The 25,605-nt window shown below is 36.4% G+C and overlaps 1 protein-coding gene across 2 annotated transcripts; it reads right to left on the bottom strand.

The window, feature by feature from the left end:
• Nucleotides 1-17,012, bottom strand: ARIA (ARM repeat protein interacting with ABF2). 2 transcript variants are annotated; one of them, XM_006851026.4, is made up of 19 exons: nucleotides 16,619-17,012; nucleotides 15,717-15,874; nucleotides 15,012-15,184; nucleotides 14,723-14,843; nucleotides 14,558-14,632; nucleotides 14,331-14,425; nucleotides 12,325-12,400; nucleotides 12,123-12,230; nucleotides 7,243-7,371; nucleotides 7,024-7,092; nucleotides 6,527-6,586; nucleotides 6,157-6,280; nucleotides 5,835-5,974; nucleotides 2,738-2,801; nucleotides 2,514-2,593; nucleotides 1,550-1,614; nucleotides 1,165-1,282; nucleotides 847-971; nucleotides 1-551 (listed from the first exon to the last, which is right to left on the bottom strand). In XM_006851026.4, the coding sequence occupies exons 1-19, from the start codon at nucleotides 16,896-16,898 to the stop codon at nucleotides 458-460; spliced, it is 2,154 nt and encodes a 717-aa protein (XP_006851089.1). In that variant the 5' UTR covers nucleotides 16,899-17,012; the 3' UTR covers nucleotides 1-457. The 2 variants fall into 2 exon arrangements, with proteins under 2 accessions (XP_006851089.1, XP_088731165.1); XM_088875039.1 differs by lacking the exon at nucleotides 847-971.
• Between the last annotated feature and the right edge of the window lie 8,593 nt (nucleotides 17,013-25,605).

The raw sequence follows: 25,605 nt of genomic DNA, 5'->3' as shown, positions 1-25,605 counted from the left end.
TTTTTGGGAGGTCAAAGCATCTTTTTTGATGGATTTTTGGGATACACCTTAATTCCACAACATAAGATGTCGACTTTATATTTTGCCCCTTCCAAGCCAAGCCCCAGTCCAAACCATAGGCCTTTAACAACCCAGCCCAATTTAAAGCCTGCAGACTGGACCAAGCCCATTACAACCCTATTTATAAGTTCCCAATCTTGAGAAAGCGAGAGAGGTCCAATAAATTGCACTAACCAACTCAAGCTGCATGAGAATAAAGTGAGGCCAAAAGCCTCAATGGAATTCGCAAATTACATTGAAACTCATGAACTTGCCTAGTGAACAGTGCTGGCCATCATTCAGATTCTGAAACCCACTCCCCGTTTGTACAACCATGGCCCCAGAAAGTAAGCTTTATTCCGACTTTCTCTCTCATGATTCCAGTTCTCTCAAATCACCTGAAGGTGGCATTAAAGCTCTACACATTCATGGAAGCTGAGGGGTGCGGCCGCAATACTCTCGAAAAATAGTCCCGAATCTCAGGACTTATTCGCTGAATTAGTTGTGAATGCCTGCAAAAACCATCCACCCAAAATAGTAAATCTCAATATCAATAGTAAGACTAATCGCTTCATACGCAACCAGAAATTACTAGGTGATGAAGCATATATTTGACATGACAGGTAGGGGGGTCTGATATTCTGACACATGCACACAGGGACACACGCACGGACACACACACACAAGCACACATGTTTAAACAAAATATTCGGATAATTTGCTAAGAGAGATTTTGACATGTTTCGATTCTCCCTTCTCTAAGGAGAAAAATCAACTTTTTTTTTAGAGAGAGGGGGTTTGACATACTCAGGTTTCTCGCTCATCTTCTGGTGGTGCTCCAAAATGAACAAAACACACGTGTGCCTCAGGGTCATGGCATGATAGGCCTCAGCCAACTCATACATGCAAACCACATTATCAAGTGATATGTCCTGAAACCCGGGACCGCCCGTTAAAATAAAGCCCACATAATAAAATTAAGATGTTTTAGACATGCACATTCTCTATTCAAAAGGAGCAAGAACAGGAAGAAGAGTAAATGGTTTCTCTCAATACAATCTCACCTCACAAAAAAAAAAAAAAAAGAAGATAGCCAGAAGAGGCATGTGGATCTCTTTGTTTCACCTGGCCAATGGCATACTCGCATAGTCGCTTGAGACCTTCTAAGAGATACTGATCTGCGGCTCTAAGGAGATCTTGAGCAATGTCTAGAGTTACGTCTACTGTTCCTGTGTATATGAATCTGTGACCAAACAAAGAAGAGCATCACTCAAGCCCATTCACAGAAACACATAAAATTGTCTGTCTGCCTGTGCACGTGCGTGTGTGCATGCTGTGTGCGTGCGTGTGTGTGTGCTGTGTGTGCATGCATGTGTGTGTGTGCATGCGTGCATGTGAGGGTGGCTTGAGGAAGACCAGAGATATATGAGGAAAGGAAAGACCAAATAAAAAAAAGAATGAGAGGGAGCAGGACAACCAAGAAAAACAAATGACATGTTTTGCTCCTCACCTCATCATCAATTCAAAGGCCTCCCATCTAATATTGGGGATCTCAATGTCCTTGGCATCCTTCTCCTGCAACGTGTTCACCACACAAAGCACGCATGAATTATAAGTTAAAATATCCTGACATATTCATCAATCTAGCGTGTAACTGAATCCCCTTCTAAAGCCCACTGCACTGTACGTTCAACACAAATATAAAGGATATCCTCACTGGAACAAATATATTTTTCTAAAGTGTACCTAAAATCAAGTTTATACTGCATAAAATTGACTTCCACACACTCTTGAGCAATTTGAAGGAAGAGATTGAATTTGTTCAGAAGTTAAACTTCTAGAAAATCTAGAAAAATAAGTGTGGTCCAATATTAATCACCACGAAAAAACTGTGTTTGATGCAGTGAGACTCGGAAACACACACAAGCTTCTAGTTTACTATATAAGGCTTCATTGGCTCATTTCACAATGTGACCAACATTCATACCATAACATATATCTTGGATTTTTGTTAATCACTTGATTTTACTTTTTTTGAGGTAGATATAACTTAATTTTACTTCAACTTGAAGTGGTCCTCTTAAGTGGTTTATAGATATGTATAAGAGCAATTTTGCATCTAGTACTTGCAATATTGTTGCATTTAGTAAGTTTGGTTATTGTATAGTTGGAACTACATGCATAAGTAAAAACTATTTTGAAATACCAACAGGTATATATGCGTTGGCCATTCATAAGGTGCCACCCTATTCCTTGTGGACAACAGCTACATGTGGTCCTGGGTTAGAGTCATCAGCAAATACAAAAAGTGTTCAAATTGCAATGAAGTTAAGACACCACAAACCGTAACCAAAATACAAAGATAAAATATGGCAAAAATAATTAATTTCAAAGGTACTTCTCAATTAAATATGGCAAAAACAATATAAAGCTCACATTTAAGATAAAATATGATCTGAGATGTGGTATCTTACCCTATAGCCACCATCAAACATTGCACGAAATGCGTCAGAAGAGGCAAGCAATGCAATTCGATGTGCATAAAATCGTCTACCTGAGAAAAGGAACAAAAAATTTAACCATCAATTTCATAACTAGCAGTGATCCATACATGACAAAGAAAAGCCGCAGGAACTCAATGAATAACACTTTTGAAAATTTCTCATGCATGAGAAAAATTATTTAAAAAGAACATCACCTTCAACTAAAAATGTAACATCAGATAGAGTAGCGCTGTTTACATACTGTTCACCTAGATAAACCTGCGAAGTTGTTGACATTGGATCCAAAATCTGTAAGCTCAAATATTCACATGCTATGACAAAAGGAGATTGAGAAGACTAAAACAGTTGTAAGTAGTTCAAAGAGGAACCTGTGTATTTCAAATCTTATTTTTTTTGCCGAACTTGTATATTTCGCATCTTGCTAGAACCAATTACATAATCCCAATAGAATAAACCAAACAATTGAGTAACAACATTAGCAATTAATAAACATAAAAACTTACAACTAATGAATGCCATCCAAAATAAAAAAGAAAAGGTCAAACAAATTTCAAAATTAATGACTTTAAAATTAAGAAACTGCATTGTGGAATGACGCCAAAAGAAATATAGATAAATTAATAGTTGCAATAGTTTCTGACTCAATAGAAGGTTTCCCTATGGGTTATCAAAATAAAGCAAAATAGCAAATAATCAATGATAACCACTATGCTCAATCATACAAGAAAGGGATCATAAAAAGTGATGTAAAGTGACCTGTCATATAACATGTCACACTATTTTTGTACAAGATAAAAACATGCGACCTGTCATATGTACAGTACATTTTTACACGATAGAATATGCTTTTATCCACATTTATGTGCTTGCACATAAATATGCAAGCACATAAACCCAAAAAACAAAAGTTTCTGTCTTTTAGTTTTTAGTTTTCAAAAGTCCTCTTACTCATGGCAAATCATGCCTGCTGAAATTCAAGAAAAATTATCAAAGAAAGTGAGAATGCCATAAGATAGGCCTGACATCATGAATGGCATTCACATCACAACCATCAGAATTTGGTTAACTAGGAAAATGCCGACATATGTGTCACCACCAGCATTAAAATCACTTGCGTATGATAAACAAAATTATAACATACATCACAAAAGGTTTAATGACATAGCTAACAGCACAAGACCATGACTATCACTGACATGACTATTCACTACAGTCCAATTCAACATTCTTTTAGAGAATTCCACTTCAACATTTCAATACACCTTTAAAACATGGTCATGATTTATTTAAACCATGTGATATCATTCACGAGGTCCTCTTTCTTTTGCACACTCACCTCGAACCTCAACCCCGCCTCTTCTACCCTCACCCTTGCATTCAAAGCATGGCTCTCTCTCTGACCACCGAGAATTCAGGTCTTCTGTTGGATTGTGATTCACAAAAGAGTGCTGACTATTGATCAAATCCAGAGAAGAGGCGTGCCTTGCCCCAACAGATGCGTCGTGTGCATGGAAGACAAAGACTCCAACGCACACTTATTCTTACACTGTGAGTTTGCCAGTGCCTTGTAGACCGCCGCCCTACTCGAACTTTTTGAGTACTCCTCGGTCACCCCCAGATCCATCCCCCAACTCTTTAAGGCCCTTTCTCTTCACCCATGGGCCGAAGGCAGGGGGACTACTCTGGAGAGCCTATATCACATCCACTCTGTGGGTCATTTGACTCGAAAGAAACAACAGAATTTTCAGGGGAGAAAGATCCACAGTCTCATCTTTGCTCGACAAAATTAGGAATCTCGTAGCCTTTTGGGTCACAAACCATTAAGTTCAATCTTGAAGGTTGCTCCCTTGACAACCCAGGTCCCTCAGGCGTTGTTGGCTTCTTCAGCCTGAATGATGGCAGTACCCTGTTGTCTTTTTCAAAATCCATTGGCACAGCTGACTCCTCTTGCCAAGGCTCTGCCCTTGTTGGAGGGCCTTCGCAAGTTTGATCACTCATGGAGTACTGAGCTTTTGGTGGAAGGAGACTACAATAATGTTATTTCTCGGGCCTCCAATCTCTCACCCTGGCCGTGGCATTTAGACCACATTTTCGAATAAATTTTACACCTCTGTAGTGGCATCAGGGTATCCTGGACCCACATCTTTAGAGAAGCCAATACAGTAGTGCCATTCAAATACCACATTGGGGTCTTAATGTTGGTGCCCCTTCCGATACGTTCTTTCTCTCCCCTTTCTGTCTCTTCTATCTCTAACGGTAAATCCTTTTTTTAACCCTCGGGGTACCGTATAGGGCACCCCTTATGGGTTGCCTAACGTTTATAACATTTTGTTCTAGCAATATATATAGAACATTATCCAAAAAAAAATTGTTCACGAGGTCAATAAACAAGAGGTTGAAAACCTTAAAGCTTGTCACACTCATATAAGGTCCAAAAAGGTAGTGGAGACATAGCACTATCAAGTTCCTTCGTCACACTTGAAGCTCAACTTCGATGGATGCTCACTCGGCAATCCAGGTCCAGCAGGTATAGGGGGCATTTTCAGGAACCATGATGGAGTTTCTCTATTGTCTTACGGCTCCCCCATTGGGACCACAGATTCAACCACAGCAGAAGCCGGTGCCCTATTGGAAAACTTCAACCCTTCTTGGAGCACAGTTCTGGTTGTCGAGGATGACTCAAGAAATGTCATTTCCTGGGCCCCACAAGAGGCTACAACACCAGGGAGACTCATGACTATCTTTGATGAGATTTTAGGAATTGGCAGGCAAATGCAGGTCTCGTGGACTCATACGTGGAGGGAGGCCAATCAAGTAGGTGACATACTGGCTAAGCAAGGAGCTGATGTGGCTTTAATTTTTTGGCAAGAAACTTGCCATATCCTTGTAATTACCAAATGAGTTTTTTAACTGTAACTGTTCCCATGTTTTCACCCATATAGTTTTGTTTTTGCCACGCTCTCTGGCTTTTTGAGCCCCTGGGTTGGGTAATTTTGTACACTGTATACACTTTCAATACAAAGGTAACAGTTCCAAAGAAAAAAATATGTTCCACACTTTGCAGTCAACTTATTCAATGATCACTTACATGGATGTTTCTTTCCTTTAATGGCTAAACACCCATGAAGTTTCAAAGCAAATTTGCACTGCACTTTGAAGGTGAGAACTATGGAAAAATGTCAATAAGAAAAAGGTCCAAACTAAGGGAAGAAGTTTGACTTTCAAAACTCCAATAAATCAACGATGTATATAAACAATGGATATTAACTGTTCTTTAGAAGACAGTCAAACCTGCGGTGTGGGCGATGGAGGAGCTGCATCCATAGGAAAGAGTGCCATGGCCTTGTTGGCCAATGTGTATAATGCAACAGCACTATCTTGCTGCATTTTAGAATCAGTGGAATCTAACATATTTAGAAGTACCTCCAGTCCTGCAAGAAAGCAATATTACTTAACCATCAAAAAATTAGGTGAAACCCTAGAAATCCTGGAAGGGCAAGACAGGAGTTCTACAACTTTTTGTTTCCCCCTTTCCCTTTGCTGAAGTACAAGTTTCTTTTTACACAGTAAAGAGGACAAAAAGAAGTTCAGAATGGAAATTCCAACCTCATACCATGGCATTCAATGAAAATAAACCTCTGGTCATCAGGAGAGCAAAGATGTGCGAGTGCCAAGGCTACTCTCCTCTGTGCAGCCTTCTCTCCTATGCGCAGTAAGTATAACAAATGCTTCAACACCTATCAATGAAATATTACAAAGTAAATAACAGAAAAAAAAAAACATATTTTAGAATTCAACACAAATGCAAGACAATATAGGCTATTGAATAATAGCAGCAGAGGCTGTTAAGTACCAGTTACGTATTGAGAAGTGTAGACATGAATAACAATAGTCAAAAGTCAAGAATAGAAAATTACATGAATAAAAAAATCACATTTTAAAATTTTTATTATCAAAGAAAAATAATGAATAAAAAAACTCACTCTTCCATTAATTTTCTCCTCTAATCGCTTCAGCGTCTTGGCAACACAATCCTTTGTAGCCTGTAACCACATATGAAGTATCATAAAAGAGACCTATAAAGGACAAAAAAAAGTACCAATAGAAATGAGACTTCTCCAAACAGTGATGCCTTCATGGAACCTGTACTTCAAAACCCATATCACTACAAAATACAATGGGCGATCTGGATCCATCTGGATCGGTCCAAAAAAAATTATAAAGTCGGGGTTTGGGAGGGGGGGTGGGGGGGACTGGGCTGAGACCCATACATCCCGGAACCTATTCGGTCACAAACGACTCCCATCCAAATTGGCAATCCGGATGGGGAATCGCCAAGTTTTAAAACACTGGGCAGAACTGAACAACTCCAAATGCGCATCAAAATTACAAGTAATCAAATCCAAGAAACATTCATATTTGTCAATCTCCAGAGAAAGTTAATAAACATGAATTGCAACGATAGGGGAAAACAGCATACTTGAACAATAAATTCCCCATTTTGGAGCTTCTGAACACCCCCAACTCTGATAATATCCGAGACATTATCCTACAAATTGAAAGTTTGCATTACAACATCAGAAATGCATTATTGTTGCAATGCTAGCCAAATATAAGAAAATTTCAATGTATACAGTATAAAAAGAAGAAAACCTGCTACTATGGCATTTCAATGGGAAACTATCAAGCCAATCGGTACCTCATTGTCAGCAAGTCCATAAAGAGCAAATGCAGCGTTGTGCTGTAGAGACCCATTTCTTGAGTCAAGAAGCTTTAGCAAGGGAAGCAAGCCCCCATCATGCGCAATGCCAGCTTGGTTGTGAGAATCCTAATGAATAAAATGCTCATCATTTTCATTATTTAGGCACTCCACACTTTTGTAAACTCTAATGGCAATGCAGCTGTACCATGGGATTGTAGTTCCTAATATAAATGCGAAATTGGAAGGATTATGTAGCCTAGAAACAATTCAAAACTGGTCAACAAGCACACACACGCCAGTATGCAACCCATTAGAAGTATAGGCAGCATTCAAGCTAGCATGTGTGTGTGTGTGAGAGAGAGAGAGAGACTATATTTTTGTAGTTGTGCAAAGTTTCTCTTTTACAACTAATTTTGGAAAACAAGTAGCCTAAATTCTAGGGATACTTATCATATCTTACTCCTTTTTCAACTTATTCTCTCCCATTTTCAGTAATTTCTCTTGAATAACTTCCCCATATTATCTAATTTTTACCCTCTTTCTTTTACACGTGTCTTATATTAAATGAGCTATGCTCTACTTGCATTGGTAAGTAAGACATATTTATATACTCTAGCAGGTTAAAACAATAGTAAAGGTATATACAGGCATTCGCAGCATTGGTAAGTAAGACATATTTATATACTCTAGCAGGTTAAAACAATAGTAAAGGTATATATAGGCATTCGCATTTACCACGTATGCCACAGGTTAAAACATTAGTAAAGGTATATATAGGCATTCGCATTTACCATGTATGCCAGAGACTATGTTTGTAATAGTGCATTGAGAAAGGCAATGAGAATGCAGTGTCGCGTGTTATGTGTGATACTGCCCTGGCAGTCAATGCTCAGGGTTTGGCAACCCCTAGGGAAATCACCATATCATACATGCAGGATTTCCAAAAAAAGGTCTGGACCTCTTTTTTAAGTAGTATATGAACATAATAGCGAGCTGACGCTATTGGAATCTAAACTTACGGGCTAAAATTTGTAATCCATTCCAGACAGAGCCTAAACTATTAAAATGCGACTTCAAATCCTTAATTACCCTCACACTTTACCATAGTAGTCCCTTCATAAATAGAATGGTATATTGAAATAGCACATAAAGTGCGGGTAATATGCATGGGATGCCACACACTTAATATGCCATTATCAAAGGAAATAAGGCATCCAATGCACTCAACCCATTCACATTTAATGTTTTCAAAATGCCCTATGCAAATGGAAACATACCCACCTACAACAATAATTGCAACAAAGGGAAAGGGTAATTGGAATAAAAAATTTATGATGAAAGATATACATGGTGGATGCAATGTACAAGGAAACCATCCTATATATACTCACATGCAAGGTTTAAAAAAACGGATCGATGACTCGAATCGGTCACACCCATACCCGTGTTGGAATGAAGAATCTGTGAATCGAATCGGAGAGTCGGCGGAATCGGTAATTTTTGTCTCAAAAATTTCAATAAATCACTATAAATCTCTAAAAATAGTGTTATTTTAGTTTCTAAAAGAAATTAGGAGTGGTGAATTATGTACTTTCATTACTTTGAAAAAATAGGTGAATACTGAGACGCTATTTTCATGTCTGGAGTATAATAAATAAATAAAATACAAGATTTAGTTATCAATATATAATTATTAATTATAATTAATAATGCTATGTGTGATACTGTACTGGCAGTCAATGCTCAGGGTTTCGCAACCCCTAGGGAAATCACCATATCATACATGCAGGATTTCCAAAAAAAGGTCCGGACCTCTTTTTTAAATAGTATATGAACATAATAGCGAGCTGGCGCTATTGGAATCTAAACTTACGGGCTAAAATTTGTAATCCATTCCAGACAGAGCCTAAACTATTAAAATGCGACTTCAAATCTTTAATTACCCTCACACTTTACCATAGTAGTCCCTTCATAAATAGAATGGTATATTGAAATAGCACATAAAGTGCGGGTAGTATGCATGGGATGCCACACACTTAATATGCCATTATCAAAGGAAATAAGGCATCATATGCACTCAACCCATTCACATTTAATGTTTTCAAAATACCCTATGCAAATGGAAACATACCCACCTACAACAATAATTGCAACAAAGGGACAGGGTAATTGGAATCAAAATTTTATGATGTAAGATATACATGGTGGATGCAATGTACAAGGAAACCATCCTATATATACTCACATGCAAGGTTTAAAAAAACGGATCGATGACTCAAATCGGTCACACCCATACCCGTGTCGGATTGAAGACTATGTGGATGGAATTGGAGAATTGGCGGAATCGGTAATATTTGTCTCAAAAATTTTAATAAATCACTATAAATCTCTAACAATAGTGTTATTTTAGTTTCTAAAAGAAATTAGGAGTGGTGAATTATGTACTTTCATTACTTTGAAAAAATAGGTGAATACTGAGACACAATTTTCCTGTCTGGAGTATAATAAATAAATAAAATACAAGATTTAGTTATCAATATATAATTATTAATTATAATAAATATGATTCAAGAATTTCTATATAACTTAACACAACTCAAAATTATATCAAATTTTTATTGTTGTATAAAATACGTTATTTTGTAAAACACAATCCAAATTATATCAAATTTTTATTGTTGTATAAAATACGTTATTTTGTTAATAACAAATTAACAATAAATAAAATACATGATTTAGTTATCAATATATAATTATTAATTATAATAAATATGATTCAAGAATTTCCATATAACAACTTAACACAATTCAAAATTATATCAAATTTTTATTGTTGTATCGAATACGTTATTATAATAATAACAAATTAACAATAAATTAATTGTTAATATTTGTAAAAGTTAAAATATATTATTTAAAAACACAATCTAGACGAAATACGAAATAACATAATCTATATAACAATAATAATTTATTAAATAACATAACAATTTAATATATTAAATTATACGATGTTTTAATATATCTATAACAATAAAAATTTCAATATAGCAATAACAATTTTAACATAATTATATTAAATAAGTTAACAATAAATTTTTGTCAATGTATAATTATGAACTATAATATTATAATAAACATGATTAAAAGATTATTCGAAGACGTTTTCATATCATATTTTTGTAAATTATAAAAAAGACAGATAAATATAATTAATCTAAAAAAGAAAAACAATTTTTTTTTATAGACCATTTCATTTGATAGATATCCTTCAATAAATAGAGAGAGGGAGTCGAAAATATATTAGACCTCCGCTTGAATATGTATTGGACATCCCTTACACATGAGAGAGTAGGCTCAAAAGATCCCACATCAAAGAATTGTGGTACAAAACGAGCTTATAAAAGTAGACGTCTATGGACGTTAAGCACGCATGTAATTGAAAGAGTGCATGTGAGTGGGGCCCATGATTGCATGAGGAGTGAGGACCACTTTTCAAAATTAAAAATTAAAAAATTTCACAACCCAAAAAAAATTTAAAAAAATTGATTACGTCATAAAAGGTTCGATGGCGTCGATGATGTGTGACCCATTTATGACTTCCTAGCAACGATTGATGATGTCAATGATGATGTGCGACCCATTTATGACGTCATAGCAGCGATTGATGATGTCAATGATGATGTGCGACCGATTTATGATGTCATAGCAGCAATTGATGACATCATCATACCGGTTGAACATGTCAAAACGGTTGGATCCAGTTTTTTGAGCAGATCCGGATCGCCCGATTCGGGATTGGGTCACCCATTTTTTAAACACTGCTCACAAGTGTAGCATCCTTAGTCCAGCAAAACAACTCAAGTACACCATTCATTGATAACATATGTGGATAACACTAACAAAGACCTATATATACTCACAAGCATAGTATCCTTGGTCAACTCACCTACAACATTCAACTCACCTACACCATTCAAAGGTGTTATTAAGTGTTATCCCTTATATATAATATCATATATATGGATAACACTGGCAAACACCTATGAGTGAATTTTTATAATACTTCACTCATGGCTAATCACTATCCAAAGTCCATCAGACAGTTATGATTATCCAATAGTATTTGAATTTTTAATATTTTTTACAAATCCGATTTATCTAAAATTTGGGGAGTATGTACATCTAAGCAACTCGCACAAAAATAACATTTCAAAATAATAAATTGTCAAACTATAAAATGATGAAAATACCCATGAAATATTCACAGAGGTAATTAGTCATTTTTATTATTTGAATTATTTTTTTATATTTTATTTAGGTGCGCCCACTGAGGCACACACACATATAATTTGAGGTTAAAAGTAGCAGACAATCATGGCTGTTTGATGGACTTTTAAGTATTTTTCTATGTATATGTATGTATGTGTATGTAGGGGTAAGCGTGAAAGTGTCCTCCCTACATAATATTTGAGAGCCTTAGAGACATTTGTTCCACCAAAATTTTGCATACACATCTCTTGAATCTCATGAAAAATATAGTTAATAAAATAAAAAATAAAAAAATAGAAAATGGTTTTATTTGGTTCCCATACTGCCACAAATACAAAACAATATCTAGGAAAATCAGGACTTCATTATGCTTCCCGATAAAGGACAATATCTAGGAAAATCAGGACTTCATTATGCTTCCTGATAAAGGACAATATCTAGGAAAATCAGGACTTCATTATGCTTCCCGAAAAAGGAAGCACTCAAACTCATGAAGCACGAATGCAATTAATCTATGAAATATTTGAATGTAAGAAAAAACAGTTCTAGCAACAACACCTGTAGTTCTGATAAGCATTCTTTATAAGCAAAGGCATACAACGGACCTGAGCCAATCTTCCAAGTGCGAAGGCTGCCATCTCCTTGAGTTGCACATCAGAGGAGTGAAGCATCTCAACAAGTGGCCTCACTGCACCACGTTGCACAATTTGCACCTGCAAGTAACTCTTTCACTAAAAATTACCAAATGAACTTCGAAAGCCAAATTATTGCCTGGCTTTAGACTAAAGCCATAAAATGAAAGAGCACCTTGCATTCTGGATCAGTGGTAGCAAACTGCCCAAGTAATAGTGCAGCCTCCCTTTGACTTTCTGGGCATGAGGAACTGGCAACAGTATAAAAAGGTTAACCTCTTTGTAGCAATATAATCATTACAATAAGCAAATAATGTAGTGCCGCTAGAGCAAATTGAACTGAAATTTCTCATGAAAAATAATAATACTGCTCATCTTAATAATTATGAATAAGCACATCCCGAGTACCAAAGCTCAGATTATTATTTTGCTAACCTAGAATAAAGCACCAGGAAAGAAAGCTTAACCTCAGACAAGTTTATCATCTTTGCAAGATGCAAAACATCACAGCATCCACAGAGCAAATTGAACACGAATTTCTCACATAACACAGACATAGCAAATAATACAAACAATTTGATGAATTTAACCATCCAGGAAAATAATAATGCTCATAGTTTGATAATTATGAATAAAAGTAGAGCCCAAAAGTACCAAATCTCAGACAATTATTTCACTTGACCCTGAATAAAGTGCCCTGTGTATAGGCAATGAATACAAACTTCAAATAAGTTTTGAGAGTTCAATGTTGTCACAGTCACTGATCAAATCAATCAAGCATTTAACTACAAGAGGATGGAACACTGAGAAAACTAAAATGCAAGATATAATCCGCAACTGAATTTGTCTTTACGCTTCTCCAAAGACATTTAAACCATAAAGATCTTGACCCTCTCAAGGTTCACCAGTACAATATTACACCTTCCTCGTCCTCCAAAGTCGATATAAATCATTCAACACAAGTCAAACTTCTTCTGGCCAGGTTACCTAGTGCTATCATCACATATTTACTTATTGGAAGTTCAAAACCAAACAAGGAGCATTAGGGATCAGATGAAAAGTAGAAGTTGCAAAGATAGTTTGTTCATAACCAGTTACTCTTCCTTTATTTCGTTCTAACCAGTTAATCTTCCTTTATTTCTTTCTCTCTTCTTCATCTTCATCCTTTGGTGAAGGTTTGTACAAAAGTTTGGATGCAATTGCTTCCACTTCCAGAGGCCCGCATCGATCAAAACAACCAGATAGTTATAACTCTTTTTAGACACTTAAAAACATTTTTTTATTTCCAGTTCTAGTTATTCACTTTTAAGTGAGTTTTTATCATAGTTCTATTCAATACTATGAGGTGTAACTAAAAGTATGGAGCCGTGTTTCAAAACCCAGATGGTGGGGCAGATCGTTCAGCCCATAGATCCGTTGCCAATCCAGATCAGCCCTAATCAGCAATCTAGAAAGTAATTAAAAAATAAAATAAAAAATTAAAATAGGGGTTTAAGTGGGGGGCTTTAGGGGAGCACCTAAGAAAACATTAGATAAGCTTAAAAAAGAAAAAGAACAAATTTTCCTTTTTAAGAACAAAATATGAAAGGGACTTGTTTAAGGGGGGAATGGGCCAATATATTTAAGGGGGGAATGGGCCCATATAGATACTTTACAAAACTGGTGAAGTCCCAACCGACTCCAGTTCAAATTGGCAATTCCTGATCCGCATCGTGAGGTTTTAAAGCACTGGCTTGGAGCATATAGGCAAGCATATATATCCATGCAAACTCAATAATTTACTTATACGATGTTCTCATTTAATATCAAAGATAAATATCATGGGCAGTACTCCCAATTGCATAACACACAACGAGAAGTAGCATATTTCGCTCATCTTGTGAGAGTCGCAATTCGAAAAGATTTAAAAAGCAAAAAAAATTCCTTTTCTGTACAAATAAGAGCAAACTGAAAGCATGCATCCACCATGTACTTCTTCCTAGCAACAAAACAATCATTTAATGGCATGATTCATGTATTCTAAATTCTGTACAAATAAGAGCAAACTGAAAGCATGCATCCACCATGTACTTCTTCCTAGCAACAAAACAATCATTTAATGGCATGATTCATGTATTCTAAATGCTAAATAAAATGAACACGTCGTTAAAGTGATAACAAAAGACTTCACACCAAAAATACCTCAACAACCCAATAACAGGCTGCAGAGCACCGGCCTTGAGAACATCTTTCTTTATGCTCGTAGATGAATGGACCAAATTTCCAATAACGCCAACCTAAAGTATCTCAGGAAGAAGTTTACAATGTCAGAAAATATTTTCACTTATAATAAAGAAAGAACCGAGTTAATATTGACAACAAAACTTGCAAGAATTTAGTTCAATAGGCTGAGTAAAAGAAAATTATACCGCTTCATAGTGAATAGCTGAGTCCTCGGATCGAAGCATCAAAATCAAGGTTGGGAGGGCATTGCATTCCACAATCTATAAGATGAAACATTAGGAATATTAATACTCAGACCAAGAGATAAAATTGGTGTGAATGGCTTCTTGAATAAATAGAAACCCACAGACCTGGTTCTTGTTAGCCTCATTTTTAAATGCCAAAGTGCGCAATGCCCCTGCTGCTGCTCGTTGCACCTTCATATCGGCAAAATCCAGCAATTCAACAAGGGGAGGGATCCCTCCTTCCATCCTGCCAAAGCCAGGGAACCAAGTGTCACCCAAACAATTACCATAAACAATTTGCTGTCTTACTCCACCCCTCAAAGCTCAGAGTACAAACTCTCTCTACATATATCTACTTTACTCTAGGTACACTTAAATCTCCCTCCCCCACTCAGCAAAGATACTGATAAAATACCTGACGCGGGTCTTAATACTGCCATTCTCGTGGGCAAGACTTGTGATTGCCTCTGCTGCCTTACGAATAACACCATTGACTGATCGAGAGCTTGAGTACTTCTTGTGCCTTTTCAGAAGTGCCACAAGGAGAGGCAAAGCCCCTTTGTCTGCTACCAGTTGCTGGTGCTCTGGCTGTTATTGCAAAACCAAATGAATTCACACCAATTAACATCGAATTCTCTCTCCACAAAGGTTACCCCAAAAGACAACTGGAGGTCATGGAGAATTAGGTTAACCCAGAAATAATCTTAAGGAGAAGACAAGGTCTACACATCAAAAACATGGGTATTCACACCAGTCAAGAGTAGAAATCCTCTCAATTCTGAATGACATTTTAATTGCAAATTACCTGAAATTTCTCAGCTTCTCAGGAATAAAAAATAAAAAATAGGTCTAAGCTGAATACACACAGGCACTCACACCAATCCAAAGGTAGAAATACTCTCAATTCACAATTGCAAGGCCAATTACAGATAATCTAACATTTCTCAACTTCTCAAAAGCAAAAGAAAAAAAGGAGAAGGATTAGTTCTGCACCAAAAAACACGAGCATTAGAACAATCAAAAGGAAGGAATCATCTCAATCCAGAATAGTAGTTGAATTGTGAAGCCAATTATCAATAACCCAACATTTCTCAACTTCTAAAGGGGGAAAGAAGGTTACCTTGACAGCAAGAAGCCCAAGAGCAAATGCAGCACCTTTCTCAACTTCGTGCTCATGAGGCTTTGGAAATTCATTGTCTTCTGTATAAGAAGGAGACCGCAGGTGTTGCACAAGGGCTTGGACTGCTCCTCCTTCCACAATTATATTCACCACCTCCTCTGCAAATTTACATTCAAGAAAAGGGAAAAGTGCGAAACGCATAAAGCCCCAAATGAGAAATCAGATCCGCTAAACTAAAATAACATATTGAAAAGCTGAGACCTTAACATAAGTGGATAGTCTACAAACGCCAAATGGGGAGAAGAATTTTACACTTGTGGCAATTCAGTCATGGCAAAAGTCACTAGAAAACCAAAACTTTGGGGGTTTTACCGGATTATCAGAATTAAATATCGTTCAGAAAATCCGAGTCCATGTTACAGTGTAATTACATTGTAAAGTGTAACTTTCAGATTCCCCTGTAAATAGATAGATAGATGGATGGATGCATGCATGGATAGGATGAGGAATTGAAGTGAGAGAAAAAGAAAAAAAACTGCGAGAGGGATAGATTAGAGCCACAGAGGCAAAGAGAGAGAGAGAATACATCGATGGCGCGTTTAGCACAGATATATTAGAGAGATGGAGGAGGGGGGGCAGACACAGAGAGAGAGAGAGAGGGATTGTAAAGATAGAGAGCCTAGAGTGAGATGGATTAGAGAGGTAGAGAGCCTAAAGAGAGATATTAAAGAGATGGAGAGTCTAGAGAGAGAGAGGGACAATAGAGAGAGAGAGAAACGACGGAGATTCGGCGGTCTCTAGAGAGAGATTGGAGAGATGGAGTCTATAGAGAGAGAGATTACAGAGACGGATAATCTATGGAGAGATAATAGAGAAACAGAGAGGCTAAAGAGAGAGAGTACCATTTTTTGCGAGTTCAGTGAGGACACTGGTGGCTCGACGGGCAGCGCATCGATCGGATTCAGACCACGAGAAAGAAGAATTTAGGATTTGAACCTGGACTGCAACCTCCGCTAAAATCGATTGATGATTGGGGGGAAGCGAAGAATAAGAGGGAGAAGAGGTCCCCGATACTTGTTGATGCTCTTCTTCTCTCTCATCTTCCTCTTCTTCAAGCTTCCTCTTCTGCCCCTTTCTGGACCCAAGCTCTGGCACAACGGGCCGCCTGGGTAGAGGCCGCATTCTGTGACAGAAGACAGAGAAAGCGAAGAGGGAGAACGGCGCTGCGATTTAGAGAGAGAAAGTAGGTTTTAACAGAGAGAGGGAGAGGGTAACTCTCATTGTTCTACTGGCCTCGTCTCCTGTGTACGGGCGAATTTGCCTGTCACACAGTGACCTAGAGAGAGAAAGCGCCCACATTTTTTGTTGGGACACCTGGATCGGTGCAAAAGGACTTTGACAAACCTCTCTCTTTCTCTCTCCTCTCTATCTTTCTCTCTCTTCTCTCTCTCTAACTTTGTGGACCGGGGTGTCCCCGAATGGCGTGTTTTAAAGGGGGCAAAAACGTTGAGATTTAGAAGAGTGAAATTCGAAATTTGGAGTTGGAGGGAAGAATCATAGAAGGTAGAAAGACAAAATGAGAGAGCAAAACAATGAAATTAGTTACTCAAAAGTGATAAATTATTTAGAGAGAGAAAGGTAAATTAGGATAAATTATTTTGGAGAATGGAAGAGGTGCCAAATGTGATAAAGAAGTAAACACACACGTCTACTTACCCAAAAAGTAAGCAGACACGTCTTTTTTTTTTTCTTTCCTTTCTTTTTGTTTTTTTGTGTGGTTTCTATAAGGTTGCAACCTAAAACAATCCAATCAAAATCCACTTCTAAATTTTATCATAATATATAATTTTGATATAAAAAATCTTAAAATTATCTCAAAATCTATTTTGAAATTAAAGCAAAAGTACATCTATAACTATATGAAAATCTTGAAAATTGATGGTTTAGATAATGTGTTGTAAGGTATGTACTATTTTTAGGACTCAAAATATATATTTTTTTATATCCACATATCTTGATATCGACATGATTTATTAGATGGTTTTTCAACATTAAAACAACATTTTCTAATGGATTTTTGAAGTGCATCTTCAATTCTACATTTTAGGGTTACAACCTTGTATAAACTTTCTTCTTCTTCTTCTTTTTTGTACGTTTTAACATGTTAATGGCACTGCTCCTCTATATAACTCCTAAAAAGTATAATTTTTTATTTTTTTGAGATTGATGTAATAAATATACCTAATGTTTTCTAAAATTCCACACCTGCCAATGCGTATTGAAAAAGTTTATGTAAGGTATGAACCTCCTTATGTAAAAGTAAGGAACACTTAAATATTTAAAAATCTTTTAATTAACCATTTTGACCTCGAGATATATAAATGCTTAAAAATAAATAAATCTGAAATCTTGGGTGTAGTGCAACTCTTGACGCATTATATAAATGGTTTATTTTAGATATTTTCAAATATTTAACGATTTGATCAATTTTTAATTAAATGGAAGGCTCAAAAAGGGGTAAATGATATACTCAAAAGAAAATAATTGAAAGTAGTGAAAAAAATATTGAAACTTATTGTCTCATTAAGGATCTGGCCCTTAATATAGCAGAATGACAAACAATGATTCGCATAATTGTCCCCTATTAGTTGGGAAAAGACTTTGACGACAATGATGATGATAGATTTGCTCAATTTACATCATTTTTCAAACTTGAAATCTCATAATTAGAAGAAAAACAAGGTATTTAGGCTATCATAAGAGTTTTCAGCACTAAAATTACCTCTTCCTAAAACTATCTATTGTAAAAAAATTTAAGTGTTTATACATTTTTTCAATTTGCACTATTTTTCAAAATTAAAATTTCATATTTAGGATCAAAAATAGGTTTTCAAGCCATCATAAGAGTTCTCCGCACTGGAATTACCTCTTCCTAAACAATTTGGAGGTGGACCTCACTCCGATTGTTTAAGGATAACGCTACACCCCGTTTTAAATTATATATTGACATATCACGTTCAAAAGGCTAAATTTGAGATCGGTCTTTTTGAATTTCGTATGCATGTAAGTCACAAAAATACAGACATATTTTGATCTTGGTATATAACTAAATATTGATCTACCTGTTTTAAAAATGTTAAATATTGTTCATTTTAGATATCCCTTTCCATGTAAATGTTGATCATTTAATTAAAAGGGAAAATGGGGCAATCTTTACAGTAAGCTGTTGACTAAAACTAAAGCTAATTGAGAGTAAGTACATGCATTTTAGAGAGTTAAGTACGAGCACTTTAAGATCGTGAGGAGAAAGAAGCACTTCCAAGGCATTTGTATCTAAATCTTGTGTACATCCATAAAGGAACATAGATGCTCTTCTTTTTCTCTTTTCCTTCCTCTTTATCTTTTTTTTCTTTCTTTTGAGGAGATGGCAAGTCGCATGAAATTGCAGGCTTTTATCCCCTTTGGAGTGCCATGGCAGAGATCTCCCATTATACATTCCCTTTGAGAGAGAAAATGAAGGGGGTGGCAGAGATCTCCCATTATACATTCCCTTTGAGAGAGAAAATGAAGGGGGGAGGGGGAGGGGGAATGGGGGGTGGGGGAACACTTTCTGATGCATAATATAGATAAAAATAAATAGCGTTTTCGTTCATGTAACAGACTTATTATGACCGTTGCGGTTTAAAGGGGGGGGGGGGGCGCGGGGGGAAACACTTTCTAGTGCATATAGATCAAAATAAATAGTATTTTCATCCTTGTGACACACGTATTTTGTCCGTTGCGGTTTAACGTGAAAATTTGACATTTTTTTTTTTCAGAAAAGGCATGTTGTAATCATGAGAGCCATTGCCATCCAATAATAGGGTGATGGTGATGGGGAGAGCGTAGAACTGCTAGAAAATGTCATTAGCTTTAATTGCATCAATTCCCTCTCTCTCACACACCATCCATCGCTAATGAATGTTGCAATAATAAAATTATCATGGACATGAGGCCTATAATAGAAAACTATTTTGTGAACTAGCGGTTTACATAGCCGCATCTCAAATCTCACTAGAAAATGTCGAAAATTTTACAAATTGTTCATCCCCACCTCGTCGATCATTGGATATGAGAGGAAAAAAAGAAAGGATATATAAAAGTCCTAAAAACAATGTCTTGCAACCTTTTTTGGAATTTCCACTTCGAGGCTTCACATATCCACCGTATTTGCACCATTTTTTGAGCTTCAAAATCTAGAATCAATGGTGAAATGGCACCAAATCTGGTCTTTCCAGGAAGGTTTTGAGGTGTTGTCGTACCAAATTTCTTAAACACGCGGCCTTACCAAAACTTCTTTCGATTATAACTTATTTCTTAATGAGGTTTTTGTACAGCCACGAATTCATGCAGCCATGCCTCAAAACCTCACAAGAAAACTAAAATCTAGTGCCAAAAAATAGTCATTTCCTACTTCAATTGGAAGAGTTTGAAGCTTAAAAAATGATGTAGATCAAACAGATTTACGAAGATTAAAAATGAGCAATCTAGAAGAAATATGCAAACTTACTTGGTTTAGGGCTTGAAATTATTCTTCTCAGATCGATGTTTGTTGAGGTAAAGATGGCATAATTTAGACCATTTTCAATGCTTGAAATAGTTCGTTTTGGATCCACGTTCATCCTAATAGAAGAAGGGTGGAACTGAGAAAGCCTTAATCAAATTTGAGTACAAGAGAGCCTATGGAAAATATTAGCTGGTAGGGCAACAAATTATTAATCTCTGCCATATGTTGATAGGGTGCATGCCTGTTTGTATTGTTGTGTATTATTCTTGTATTCAGTATATTTAAGCAATTGGGTAAGCAGGTCGTGCTAGGTTTGGGCCAACCTCGGATTCCACCCGGCTTGATGAGGCCCTAATCAGGACTAGACCCAATGCGTAGGGTTGACAACGGGGGGTAAGCCCTGCCCAACCAAGCACGGCCCAGTCTAAACTAGACTTGGCTGAAGGGCCCATGACCCAAATTGGGCAGGGTGGGGCTGGGCATAATAGAAAGAAAATAATATAAATATATATATAATAAGAACAAAATAGGGCTGCACCAGCCCTATCATGGCCCGGCCCGGACTTGCCAGGCCCTAGTTTTTCAGGGTCGGACCAGGCTGCCAACCAATAAGGTCCTTGATGGACCCGGACCTAGGTGGGGCGTAGACCATGTCAACCAGGGCCTAACGTACCGGGCCTAGTATACAAGTCTAGACCCGGACCAAAGACAAATTCAACCTTCAAGTCGGTGGGTCCAACCTCCTGATTGCCACCTCTATCCTTTCTTCTTCTTTTTTTTTTTTTTTTTTTTTTTTTTTTTTTTTTTTGATAGAATTCAAAATTTATTTATAAAAAGATACAGATTAAATCAACAAATCCACATTATCAGCGAATCGCCAACGAATCCAAGATAACTCTTCTCTTAGCCAAAGAATCAGCCACATCATTAGCCTCCCCATACACATGTTCTAGAGATAAAGACAATAAAAACAAAAAGTCGAAAATCTGCACTCCAATCAGTTTAAGTTGCCAAAGAAACCGTTGTTCTTTCTTGCACCATCTAATAACATTAAACGAATCCCCTTCAATAATAAAATCACCTCCAAAGTTCTTGTCCACAATAAGTTTCAAACAATTCAAAACTCCAAGTAATTCAACATAGTTACTGTTGTACTACCGCAAAGTCCAACATATGCAAGTAAAACATTCCCTTGGCAATCTCAGATTACTCCACCAAAACCAGCTAGACCTGACCTGGATTGCAACCTCTATCTTAAACCATTCGATGGGTCAGCATCCACAGCCACCCCATTTCACTTCAGATGGCTTCGGTACTTCTCTACCTTCTCACCTCTTCACAGTATACTTTGACCGTCAGTGCTAAGTCGATGGCTCTTATCTTATGTAGATCACAGTGGGAATATGGAGCTCAAATAAAGAAGTTGAGGGACCACACAATGCACATGGGTTTCACCAACCGAAGGAAAGGGGACCATGTAAGTGGTCCAAGATCAACTTCAGGCCATGGGGACACATTCATGTTTCCTTACCTTATCTCCAAATAGTAAATTGCTTACTATGGTGTATGCTAAACTTCCACTCATGCTATTATTGTAGAAAAGTGTACGAAGAGATCATTTAGTTTTGGAAAATGGTTTCCTAAGGATGCAGCTCTATCAAAATAAATAAAGCCTCATATTATAACTCATTTGAACATTACAATTCAAGCATTAGAAAACCTTTACATCAAACATCTTGGCTTGAACATTATGATTGTGAAAATAAAAAAATAAAAATTTCAAGCTTTAAAAATATGATTTTTGTAACAAATTATCTTGACCATTCATTTTGCCCTAAAAAAAAGTATTCGTAGATACGCAAGATCTGTACCACTTTTTGAGTTTCAAATTTCATTAATTTTAGAGCCCTCATAGAGATTTTTGTTGTTGAAAGTGCATTTTGGACGAGGGTTTGAGGTTGGCTTTATTTTGTTTTCATAAAGCCTAGGCCTTATAGAAATCTCATCCTTTATTTTCAACACAAGGAGGTTGCAATCACTTTTGTCCGTCAAATTTCAAATCACATGGTTGTGACTGTGTTACTGACTAGACTCAAAGTTCAAAAAAAAAAAAAAAACTATGTGACACACCTCAAACCATCCAATCGGCATCTAAAGGCTAGGATAAATTGTGACCTCATTATAACAAAAATAAAGGATATCATAATATACAAACCCTTATTACTTTCTTGTATTGAGTTTTGGAAGATATTGGGTTTTGGAAAAACAAAAGCTTATAAATTTTTGCATAGAGACGATTTCATTTTGCTCCAAGGACAAATCAAATTATTTTGAAGAAGATAATGACACGTTTGATTCGTGTCACATGAAAAAATTCCCTCATGCTGTCAAGTGTGAGAATATTTTCATACCAATTGGTCTTAGTGCATCGTTTCACCACAATTGGCAACTAATTGATAAAAAAAAATCCCACATTTTATCATATGAGAGATTTTTTTTTGTAAAAACGTTTTCATGCAAACCAAACATGCCGTAATTATTATCATTGTATCGCAACGTCTTCATTTGTCTTTTCCATACTTTCTAGGTCTATGTTTAACCAAATGTGCCCATAGGGAGTGTTTGCTTGATGGAAGAAGTGGCTGCCACAATCACCTCTTCCATTAACTGTGAAAGCGACAAATCCCAAAGGGCAACATGTAAGTTGTGGCTACCTCATCACACCCATTTTGATGTTGTTTACTAAGAGACGGGGAGCAGTGGCTTCCAAAACAACATAGCGTTTCTTGTCAAATAAAAGCAAACGAACACAAACTTGAACCCACAACCTAAAGTTATTGTTAGAAATTGCATTTCTGTATATTTGGGACTTAGGCTCCCATGGAAGTTTATTTCAGAATACTGCAAATAACTCTTTGTTTATTGATTGATCAAGAATATACAAGACCTCTATAAATATACGGCCAGTAACAATTAAAGATAAATATGAACGGTTATGGATATATACTAACTAATCTAATCATAATCAATAGATACCTAAGAGATATATGCCATTCATATACATATCTCATTATGTATTCATAATGATGTATATCAATAAAGATAGACATACTCTAATACTCCCCCTCAAATTCAAGATGTTTTTACACAAAGGACGTGGAGTTTGAACAATAAGTTGCATAAACGAACGAGTTGGATCTTTAAGGCTTCACGTGCATGGCGTAATCAATAGAAGCAGTGGTATTTTGCTTGAAGAACAAGCACAGAATGGCACTTGGAAGAGCCAACATAACTCGGTAAGGGACCGAGACAGATTCAACAACTCGCATTCCACAACAAAGACAATGGTTGTTTTGCAGGGAGTCCTACAGAGAGTCGAAGAAGGACTCGGCAGAGAGTTGAAAAAGGACTCGACAGAGGGTCGAAGAAGGACTCGGCAGAGAGTCGAAAAAGGACTCGACAGAGAGTCGAAGAATGACTCAATGGAGAGTCGAAGAAGGACTTGACGGATAGTCGAATAACGACTCGGCGGATAGTCAAAGAACGACTCGGTAAATAGTGTAGAGCGGCTATTTTAAGAGGCCATTTTTGGAGGTGGATTTAGACTGTGGGCAGCAAACACCTCTGCAGCCACCTAATAATTCATGCAGCTGCTTTGACGAAGATGCACACAAACTTGTACAATAGTTTGTTGATGGAGATTGTCAATAGAAAGCTTTTACTGAGACGCATACAAATAGTTTTGAACTACACAAAGATTTGCTTGCAAAAAATAATTGATGGAGATTTGCTCGCAAAAATTAGGCACGAGCTATTAAAATGCTTGCAAGGAGATTTGCTTGCAAAGCGTAGCGGCAGAAGAAATAAAATAAAGAAACCCAACTTCACGAGATCCTTTTTAGAGAGAGATGCTAGGCGTCTTATAGAAGAAGAAAACAAAGAAATACAAGGCCCAAAGAAGATCGCCGAAGGCCCAAAGAAAATCGCAGAGCTCTGATACCATGTTAGAAACTGTATTTTTATATAGTTGGGCCTTAGGCGCCTATGGAAGATTATTTCATAATACTGCAAAGAACTCTCTGTTTATTGATTGATCAAGAATATACAAAACCTATATAAATATAGGCCAGTAACAATTAAAAATAAATACCAACAGTTATGGATAACTACTAACTAATCTTATCATAATCAAGAGACACCTAAGAGATATATACCATACATATACATATCTCATTATGTATTCATAATGATGCATATCAATAAAGATAAACATACTCTAATAGTTATCAAATTCGTCCTTAATCAAAATGCATGGGAAATTCTCATTTTGATTTCCACCATATTATTGTTGGCCATTAAACCTATTTCACACCCAGCCCATTCATTGTTGCCCATTCATTGCCCCACACAATATGAGAAATGTATTATCGTGTAATACATATGCTTACCTTTAGTACAAGAAAGTTACAAGGATTTCTAACAATTAGATAAGAGATCAAGCAACTAGGAGTGTGTCAATTTTTATGCAAAGTTCACTCTTAGCCGCCCAAATTCACATTGATAGCTAGAGGCGGTAATCTTCCCGTACCAAAGGTAAGAATCTTATAGTATAAAATCACATTTTATTATCCTAGCTTAAACAAACAAAACAGAGAGAAAACAATATGAAAAGGGTGTGGTTTGTATGGAGCCGAGGCTGTAAACAACCAAAATAAAGTGTACCTTAATAATGTCTAGAAATATAGTTTCAATATTGAAAATCTTTGTGATAACCTTAAAATATATTTTCATCTTTAATTATAAAACTTCAAGCTTCAAATAGTGTAGATTGAACAAATCTATGAAAACTTGAAATATTAAAAATTGACAATCAAAAAATGCCTTACATGATGCACTACTTCCAAAACTTGAAATTTATTTTTTTTCTCATGTCCATGCATCCTGATCCAGATAATCAAAGGATATTTGAGCATCAAAAAAAAAATCTTCTAGTAAAATTTTTGAGGTGGGCTCTTATTTGATTGTTTAGAGCCTCGACTCTATATAAACTTTCCATATGAAAATAGAGTATTAAATCATGAGATTGGGTATTATACTTTGTACAAGCATTCAAGACTCTTATTTAACATATATTGTCCATGCTTAGTGGATGGAGTTAATATTTCCTGCCAAAAATTGGGTACAATCACATCACCCTATATCCATTTATAAACATAGACAGTGGATGTTAAGCTGGAGTACCATATTATACTCTCACAAGTATATGTACAACATTTTCCCTTAAATTATATGCAAAACCTATATGCAAAATCCTATCTAAAATGATTCATGTTGAGAGAGAAC

Source organism: Amborella trichopoda, chromosome 1 (assembly GCF_054954075.1).
Source record: "Amborella trichopoda isolate Santa Cruz 75 chromosome 1, AtrichopodaSantaCruz75HAP2 v2.0, whole genome shotgun sequence".
Classification (NCBI taxonomy): Eukaryota; Viridiplantae; Streptophyta; class Magnoliopsida; order Amborellales; family Amborellaceae; genus Amborella; species Amborella trichopoda.
The sequence above is the reverse complement of the archived record's forward strand: the minus strand, read 5'-3'. Positions and strand labels throughout refer to the sequence as shown.

Excerpts from the sequence above, each read along its gene's own strand:
- ARIA (XM_006851026.4), bottom strand. The coding sequence starts at position 16,898 with ATGCGGCCTCTACCCAGGCGGCCCGTTGTGCCAGAGCTTGGGTCCAGA. Across the intron at positions 12,231-12,324 it reads CCACTGATCCAGAATGCAAG|GTGCAAATTGTGCAACGTGG; the intron begins GTGCTCTTTCAT and ends AGTTACTTGCAG. Across the intron at positions 6,587-7,023 it reads ATGGGGAATTTATTGTTCAA|GCTACAAAGGATTGTGTTGC; the intron begins GTATGCTGTTTT and ends ATGTGGTTACAG.